Below are 9961 nucleotides of genomic sequence, written 5' to 3' on the forward strand. Positions count from 1 at the left end.
CGTCTTATGAATACCTGGATGACCAGCACTTGGACTATCATGAATTAATCGGTCTATGAGAGAGAGCTCTATGCCATAATTCACGCTTTACAAAAGTGGCGACACTATTTATAGGGTGTCGAGTTTGAAATAGTTTTTGACCATGAGAGTATTAAATGGTTTACTACTCAAATGGACTTGAAGGGTCATAAAGCTAGATGGGAAAAGATCCTTCAAGATCATGATTATAAGCTACGATATCGCAAGGGGCAATATAATGTAGTAGTGGATGCACTAAGTCAGATGCCTCAGATTAATTCACTTGCTTTCATGGAAATAAAAAGTGAATTTTTGGTCATATTACGTGGCAAGTGTGCACAAGATCAATCATATGCTAAAGTGTGGGGGTGCAGTTGTAAGAAGGGATCCCTCACACTCACATGTCTCTGCACAGCCAGATCAACATGTCTATGCACGCGCAAAAAAAAACTCTACACACACAGAGCTCCACCCCTACTCAGGAAGACCTTAAGCGATGGAAGAATTTTTCTATTGATGGTGGCTACTTACTCCACAAGGGTAGAGTATGTGTGCCAAAGGTCTACTAAGACACTAGGTGCCAAATATTAGATTGATGCTAGTGATAAAGCAATTGTTGTGGTACTTCTCCAGAATAATTCTGTAGAGCTCTATCCAACTGTTTACTTTCAAAGGCTATAGGTCTTCCCTCCTAGAGAAATACCGCACCAATTGCTTTATCACTAGCATCAGTCTCTACCACAAACGGCTTAAGTGGGTCAACGATTGCTAGGATGGGAGCAGTGGCTACAGCTACCTTGAGTTGTTCAAAACTGCATTGTCAGGCTTCTTCCCAAGAAAAGGTCTTACCTTTTGCTTTAAGTTGATCCATCATAGGAACAGTGATTTTGGCATAATCACGGATATATTGTCGATAAAATCCAGCCATGCCTAAGAAGATTTGAAGCTCCTCAACCGTGTTGGGATGTGACCATCGAAGAATGGCAGCGACCTTGTCAGTGCCCATTTTGATGCCAAAATAAGAGATCAAATGACCGAGGTAATGTATCTCAGTTTTAAAGAAATCACACTTGCTTTGCTTGGCATACAGAGCGTGAGTTTGTAGCTGTTTGAACACTAATCGTAAGTATTCTATGTGTTCATCCTCATTCTTACTGTAAATGAGAATGTCATCAAGGAAAACCACAACAAAGTTTCCAAGATAGGGATGTAAGACACTATCCGTGAGTATCATAAATGTAGCTGGAGCATTTGTTAAACCAAAAGGCATAACCAAAAATTTAAAATATCCGAACCATGTTCTAAAGGCAGTTTTAGATATATCTTTCAAAAGGATATGCACCTGGTGATATCCTGAATGAAGATCTATCTTTGTATAGTATCTTGCCTCATGGAGTTGATCAAACAACTCATCCACTCGAGGTAGAGGATACTTGTTCTTGATGGTTATGGCGTTTAATCCGCGATAATCTACGCACATGTGCATGGTACTATCTTTCTTTTTCACCAATAGAATTGGTGATGCCCAAGGCGAATTGCTAGGTCTAATGAAACCACGGGCGGGGTAGTCAGCCAACTGACTCTCAACCTCCTTGGCCTCACTAGCACTCATACGATAAGGTGGTTTACTCACCAGTTTAGTGTCTGGCAGGACATCTATGCCATGTTGCACATCATGTGTAGGGGGTAAATCTGGCGGCAAATTACTTGAGAATACCTCACTATACTCCGTGAGTAAGTGAGTCAGCTTTTGCCGTGCAAAAGGAGAAAATAAAATAGAGTTGTGTTGGGATGGAGAATCTTGTAATTCCTTTAATGTTTGTTTTACAACAATTGCACGTTGCTCAATAGAATTAAAATTGAGAGCACTTTGCTCTTTAGAATTGTTAACACTTTGCTTATCATTAAAGTTCAATGCACTTTGCATACCATAACTAGAATTCACATCACTTTGCTCTTGAGAATTCACAAAACTTGGAGACAAGCAGTAACACAAAAAGACTTCATCTATTAAATCTGCACTTCGTAAAATAGAAAGCTCCGTTGTACATATAAGAGGTGCAGATGGTATATTTTTCTCACCAAGCAAAAGCACATGTTTACCATTGGCCATAAAGGATATGGAGTTGTGTTCATAACTAGTGTGCAATGTGTTTCCTAAACCATGCAGACACTCCCGTCCTAAAACTACATCAGCACTATCCATGTTCATAACTTGAAAGTCAAGGGTCATCATATGATCTTGAACAATAAGCTCAACCCCTTGAACTACCGTGTCCCATACTTCTTTATCATTTCCAGACATTTGTTCTACCACATACTTGTGGGAGCAGGGAGTCTGTGTAAGCTTCAATTTCTTGACTAGCTTATAGTTCAAGAAGTTATGAGTTTCACCATCATCCACTAAAATATGAACACGTTGTCCGTTAATAGTGTCATGCATGTGAATCAACTCATGGGGGCCAAAGGTGGGCTGCCACATTGAAGCAGGCACACAACACTTGTGCTTTTCCTCCATATGAAGAACCTCTACAGCACAATATTTAGGAGATGAATCTAATGTGAGGTGTTGCACTGTGTGCATGGCCTTTTCTTTGCCTTGCAAAAGAGGACAATCCTTCTTGTTATGTTGGTCCGAAAGACATCTGAAACACAAATTGTGTTTCTTTGCACGCTCAAAATCAACAGTGATGAGAGACCCAAGTGGAGTATCTCGTGATTGCTTAGGCTTCTTAGCCTCTTGTGGGCGTGGAGAGGTAGATTGTCCCTTATTCCTCTTGGAACGTGTGTGAGATATACCTCATCATTGGCTCTTAGCCACATTGGTCTTAGCAAAAGTATTCTTAGAGTAGGGAGCATTTCCCTTCCTCTCTTGGTCATCATCATATCTTTGGGCATGAGCGACGGCTTCTTCCAAAGTTTTTGGATGTTGGGTCTTGACATGAAGACGAAAGTCTTTGTCAAGACCCCTTTTAAAACCATGTATCTTTTGGAATTCATCTAGACCTTCTAGGTTTAATATGATTTCTTGATACTTGGAAAGGTACTGAGTGAGAGAGAGAGACCAGACATGCGGCATGGATCCCATGCTAACCAATTCTTGTCCTCTTCATTGGAGTCCAAAAACTCTTTGGAGAAAGAAGCTTGAAACGCAGCCCAAGACGAAGGACGAGCATCTATTGGAAATGGCATCCACCACTTATAGGCCTTGCCTTTAAGAGATAAACTTTTTTTCATAGTTGTCTTTATATCCGGGGTGTGTCTCAACCTATGAATATCACTCCATTTGTGTAAGAATGTATTGATCGCATCCATGTTGCGATCACGCTCTTCACTGTAAAACTCAAGAATGCTGATATTCTTAAGCAATGCATTTCTATCTTGTGTATCTTCTGAAGCACTTGTCTCTTGGACTCCTTGAGTCATGCGATCTTGGGTTCCTTGAACCATGCCAGTTGGGGCACCTTGAGCCGTCTGTGAATTCATAAATTTCACAAGTAACATTTGCATTTAGTGCAGAGAGGTTGCGTTCAAGTATGCTTTGGCAATTTTCCAAAGGCTCAATAGCTTGGATGGTAAAGTGTTGGCCTCTTACCCTCATGGGGTGGGTTCAATCCTCCTTCATGCAAAGGTTTAGAGGGCCTTCCTACGCGCACAGCCAATGGATCGTGCTCATCTTTGTAGTAGAAGGCATCTTTGTCCTAAGAGGATCAATCCACTGTGTCTCACTAGAGCATGGCCACTCTAACTCTGCATCTAGAGACTTGTCATGTACAACACTCTAGAGCTCATCCGCAAAGGTACATGTCTGCAAAGTCATCGAGACTACACTGTCTCACACGTGTGACTCACTGCTCTGCTCCCTGACTGGCAAAGCATCGAAATCTATCACCATCGCTAGTGACTGCTCTGGTCATGCAGTCAAAGAGTTGTCCTACTCTACATGTATGTCCTCAGACCCTACATGCACAACGAGCGAAGTGTCACGCTGCTCATCATCAGAAATGTGTACTCGCCTAGACTGCGAATGTCTGCATGGAAACGGACTCAAAGATACTTTGGCATCTTTGACACCAAGAATGTAGAGAAGAGTCAAATGAGCACCACGATGGCCTCACGATAACACAATCATATCATCTTCATTCAAAATTGATAAAAATTCGACGCATGGAGTTGGTTCTCCTTCAAAAGGCTCACATCCAAACTTTCTTCTCTCTTATTTTCATCCACCATGACTAGACCCCGTTGGGGCAATGGAGAAGAGGAAAATCGACTCTTCACATTATGCTCACTGCAAGGTAGAGAGTCTAAGTACCACACATTACTAGCATGATGAGCTTTTGCTCACATCCGAACTTGCTTCCCTCTTATTTTCAACCACCCATGACCTAGACCTACACATTTTTCTCTCCCAACCATTGTGTGGGTTCTCCACTGTGACTCTCATCACCACAATCCTAGAGCATCAAAAGTCACTTATCAGCCCCCTACACAGTACATCACCTGTATCTTTGGTCCCATAGGTCATATTTGATCTCCGATGATAAGAATAAATTCTCTCTCATTCTCTCTCTCTCTCTCTCTCTCTCTCTCTCTCTCTCTCTCAATAGGACTTGATCTCAAGACTTGACCAATAGGTCTTTGAGAGCTTTTGGGATTGTTCCCATTACCCCCTCTCCCCCCTAGCAAGGGTTCATTTTGAAGATTGCACAGCCCTTCAAGGCCACTTTTGACCTTCAAAAGAAGTGGAAAATTTTTGAGGATTTGCCTACGAAGGGCTATTTTAAAAAGTTGCCATTCATGTGGAAGCGTGGCGGACCAAAGACAATTTTACACTTCAAGGGTATTTTTTCTAGAAAAATTTCAATGCATATACTTGTAGATTATCTAGTACTAAGTATAATACAATGATTTTCTTTTCAGAGCTCAAGGTTGATATGTTTTTGTGTTGAATTTGGCTTCAAGTTTTAAGTGTAGATTTGGCGATTTTGTATTTCGAAGGGTTTGAAAAAATGTATGTATCGTTTGAACGGCAAATTTTCAAATTTTTAAAAGTGCCTTTCATGAAGAAGGACAAATTCTAAGCTAGACCTTTCATAGAAAGTAGGGGACACCTTACAAAATGCAAGCTGCCCCCAAAAAAGATAAAAACCAAACTGCTTTAAGCTTTCTTTTTTTTTTTGGCAAGTCGCAGAACTTCCACGCGAGGTGACAAAGTACATAGGTGAGCGTCAACGGGTCACTTGGCCGCATTCGAACCGACAATCGTGGTGACTAAGGATGATTGCTCAAACAACCAAGCCACTCCTTTGGACAACTGCTTTTACTTTCATGTGTTTATTATAACTTTCATGTGAAGGCCAACGAACCACAAAAGCAATTAGTCACAGACAGCGCGAGCCGCGAGCCGCTGCTCACGTGCGTCTCAACGAACAGAGATTTGCGTACACACATGTATAGAAGCACATAGTCGGCACACGCACCATGACATATGTACATTGCAAGCTATGATGCTTTGGCTTGGATGCCTCCTCTCCGTCATCGGCTTTGCTGCAGGCAGTGTCGGCCATGGCTACCAGGTGGTTTCGGCGGAGGCTTTTACCAACGGCTTGGTTGTTCTCCTTGAGCTGAAGCAGAAGACAAGTTTCAATGGGCCGGATGCTGAAAACCTGCAAGTAACTGTCAGGTGGTTCTTAGATTCTGACTGCTTGTAGTAACTGATGATACTTGGTTTCAAAGTTCCTCAATCAATGCATTTTCCATGCATTTAATTGTCTCTGACAAGGCCCTGATATGTTAAGTGCTGCATAGCTCATTGAGATGCCTGTGCTCATATTTCACCTGCTAAACCAATACAGTGGTGCCACAACCACCCACCATTTCTGTTTTTCCGCATTGCTCGACATGAACAAGGGTAAACACTTGATATGGTCATGGGTCATTTGCTTCCAAACATGCTATCCTCTCCAAATTTAGCGTTTTCCCTTTGTGCAATTGGGATTCCATTAGCGATGCTATAGGCACCGACCTCATTTGTAACTGCAACAGGGTACAAGCTGAAGATTAAACGACGTATCATTTCAGGCAGTTCATTTGTCTTCAGCTCATACAGAAATGCAGATAATAGTCTGTTCCTCCGCATGATGAACGCAATTTGTTGCAGTTGTGGGCCGATGGAGCTTCCATCTATGATTTTAAATGAGTAATGCCTAGGAAGTTTTATCAATTTGCCGTATCATCCTTTTCCAATTTGACATGTTGATTTTGCCAAGTTTCAGACAACAACAGCTTTTTCTTAGCAATAAAGGAAGCCTCCTTTTTTTCAGTTGCGTCTACAAGTCAATTGCTCTTTTGATGAGCTTGTGGAGGCTCTCTGTTATCAAATTCTATTTGTTATATGCAACTAGAGGTTTATAGATGCGATATTATGTGCCAAAACCACGGCATTTGCATGCTTGCTTTTGGCATGATCACTGCTAGTCTCCTGTTCAAACAAGCGTTTTTGTGTAGCATGACACCAAGCCGCTCGGTTTTTCTTTTGCAAGGGACAAATATTGAAAAAAGTATACGTCCATTGTGCTATTGTTTGACGATGGGAAGGTAGTATATCAACAAGTATGGCTGCTCTTATGTCTTAGGTTTGCCCTTGAAAGTTCATTGCATGATCCATACCTCTATATTATGTTCTCATAACAAATTGTTTCCTTTTTTGTTATATGGATGTGACCAGTTATGAAAGCTCTGGGCGCTTGCATGTGCACATCACCACCTCCAATGCAACTTCAAATGCTAGATGGGAGATACCGCAATCTCTGATACCAAGGGAGACACCGGCCTCACACAACAACCAAGCAGAACAATATAATGCATTGAGCTTTCAATACACTCAGGACCCTTTCACTTTTATGGTTGCTAGAAGTTCAACAGGAGAGGTCCTTTTTGACAGTAGCTCTTCCAATTTAACATTTAAAGATCAATACTTAGAGATCTCTACCCTCTTACTAGAGAGTGCTGCCTTGTATGGACTTGGGGAGAGTACACGCCCGAAAGGGTTTCGATTGCGCCCAGGCCAATCGTACACTTTGTGGGCATCTGATATCAATGCCAGCACGGTCAATGTCGATCTATATGGGGCACATCCTTTTTATATGGATGTAAGAGATGCAGGTTCTTCTCATGGAGTCCTCCTCTTGAACAGCAACGGGATGGATATTGCATACACAGATAACTCTCTTGTATATAAAGTGATCGGTGGAGTCCTCGATTTCTACTTCTTTCCCGGGCCAGAGCCGCTTGCTGTGATGCGACAATACACCGAGCTAGTTGGGCGCCCTGCACCAATGCCATTTTGGTCATTTGGTAAGTCAAAAAGCGGGCATATTTTGTATGGAAAGTTCACCAATTTAAGTTTCACTTTGATATAGGAATTGTATTCTAATGACAGGCTTCCACCAGTGCCGGTATGGATATAAGAGTGTTGAAGATTTGGAGTTTGTTGTCTCAAACTATCGGGCCGCAGGCATTCCACTTGAGGTTATGTGGAATGATATTGATTACATGGATTTGTACAAAGACTTCACATTTGATCCTATCAATTACCCAGTAGACAAGATGCGAAAGTTCGTTGATGATTTGCATCAACATGGCCAGAAATATGTACTCATTCTAGATCCCGGTATGCAGGGCTGAGGCTTGATTACTGATTTTTAGAATGTTGGCAAAAACGCATCTTCTAACATTATTTTGTAAATAGGGATTAGCACCGCCGACAATTACAGCACATTTCAGCATGGCATGGAAAAAGACATATTTATCAAACACAAAGGGGTTCCTTACTTAGCCCAAGTATGGCCAGGCCCTGTCTATTTCACCGATTTTCTGCATCCTGATATTGACTCTTTTTGGGGTGCTGAGATAGAAAATTTTCATGCCCTTGTTCCTTTTGATGGCCTGTGGATTGACATGAATGAGGCCTCCAATTTCTGCAGTGGGACTCTTTGCAAATACCCGACTAACTCAACCTGCAAAGCTTCACTCAACCAAGCATATTGTTGTCTTATTTGTAGTGATGAAGAGGCTACTATATGGGATAATCCTCCCTATGCAATCAACGCCGGTGGCATCCACAGAGGCCTCGGTATGAAGACCATCGCTACTAGTGCTTACCATGACAAGGGCTATTTGTCATATGACACACACAATTTGTACGGCTTTTCGGAGGCTGTTGCCACTAATAGGGCACTTAAGGGCATAACAGGGAAGAGGCCATTCATTCTATCAAGATCAACTTTTCCAGGTACAGGTGCATATGCTGCCCATTGGACTGGCGACAACTCTGCAACATGGGAAGATCTTAGGTACTCCATAGCTGGGATACTAAATTCGGGTCTCTTTGGGGTCCCCATGGTAGGTGCAGATATTTGTGGATTTTTGGGTGACACCACTGAGGAGCTCTGTGCTAGGTGGATTCAATTGGGGGCATTTTACCCATTCTCACGTAATCATGCGGACATCGGTTCACGTAGACAAGAGCTCTATCTGTGGGATTCCGTGGCTCACACGGCAAGAAAAGCACTTAGCCTCAGATATAGGCTCTTGCCATATCTGTATACTCTAATGCAGGAAGCTCATGAATGTGGAGCTCCTGTTGCAAGGCCATTGTTTTTTACTTTCACAGAAGATAGAGCTACTCTCGATGTCAGTTCACAGTTCCTCCTCGGTCGTGGAGTTTTGGTGTCGCCAGTTTTAGAGGCTGGGGCTGAGAGTGTGGCAGCATACTTCCCAAAAGGGACATGGTATTCCCTTTCAGATGGGGGACAAGAGGTGGTGGAGAGCCAAGGGTCTCTTGTCACCTTACCATCACCATTGGACACCATCAATGTGCATGTCTATGAAGGCACAATCATTCCTATGCAAGAGGCTGCGATGACAACGGGAGAAGTTAGGCAGAGCCCATTCACACTACTGATTGCATTTAAGTACATTGAAGAGGCAAGTTCAATGGAGCAGGAAGGGCAGACGGCGATAGGAGAGATTTACATCGATGAGGGAGAGGACATGGAAATGGCATTGAAGGAAGGAAAATCGACAAGAATTAAGCTTGTTGCAGAGTTAAAGATGGGGCAGATGAAGGTGGCATCCTATGTGGAATGTGCAGAATATGCTTTCAGGCAAGGTTTCATTATTGACAAAATTGTAGTATTGGGCTTGAGAGCTGCGTCACAGCCCTTGGTTAGGATTGATGGTGCCAAATCATTGCCGGAAGTGGGCATAGATCGCCATGTTATTGCACTATCCAGACTGAATCTTCCCTTGGCCTCTGCCTTTACACTTACCTTGGACCTTCTGCCATGGCAACTTGCTTGAGGAATTATCTTCTATGCTCACAAATACAGTCACAAGTGCTTGCATGTGTTAGCATATATAATTATATACCCTTATCCACTCACCAAAGATATAGGAGTAGAAACCAATGTTTGATTTTCTAAGGTTTTTAAGGGGGGCCTCTGTATATGCACTGGTAGTATTAGAAACCTACAAACATCCCAACATTGTCGCTGACAAGGTGTCGTGTTTCCCAATTTAGTGAAGCTAATCCAAAACAAGACACTAGCCACATAGTCCATCCACAATGCACTTGGCATGCTACCTCACAACTTTAAATCAACTGTAAGCATAGTTTGAAGTAATGTTTTTAATAAGGAAGAGCTAAATGTTGAATTTGCACAAGTTAAGAGTGCTTTAAGAAAATTAACTTCTCTTTTATCTGGAGCCAATAAGTTCAATCTCTTTTAGGGAGATACATATTGTGGGAGAGAGAATTCCAAAAACCTTGAAGAAAATCGGTAAAATTTGAAGGTTTTAGTGTAGATACTCTAAAACTTTGATTAAAAACTGGGTAAATTCAAACTAGCCCTTTTTACCATTGGTTTGTAAAAATGTT

General features: G+C 42.1%; 1 protein-coding gene across 1 annotated transcript; it reads left to right on the forward strand.

The window, feature by feature from the left end:
- Window positions 1-5508: 5508 nt before the first annotated feature.
- On the forward strand, window positions 5509-9747 carry LOC147446187 (alpha-xylosidase 1-like). The gene is made up of 4 exons (XM_086525457.1): window positions 5509-5704; window positions 6749-7377; window positions 7463-7693; window positions 7772-9747. The coding sequence occupies exons 1-4, from the start codon at window positions 5526-5528 to the stop codon at window positions 9382-9384; spliced, it is 2652 nt and encodes an 883-aa protein (XP_086381583.1). The 5' UTR covers window positions 5509-5525; the 3' UTR covers window positions 9385-9747.
- The last annotated feature ends 214 nt before the right edge of the window (window positions 9748-9961 follow it).

Source organism: Adiantum capillus-veneris, chromosome 12 (assembly GCF_014529385.1).
Source record: "Adiantum capillus-veneris isolate H3 chromosome 12, ASM1452938v2, whole genome shotgun sequence".
NCBI classification, from domain to species: domain Eukaryota; kingdom Viridiplantae; phylum Streptophyta; class Polypodiopsida; order Polypodiales; family Pteridaceae; genus Adiantum; species Adiantum capillus-veneris.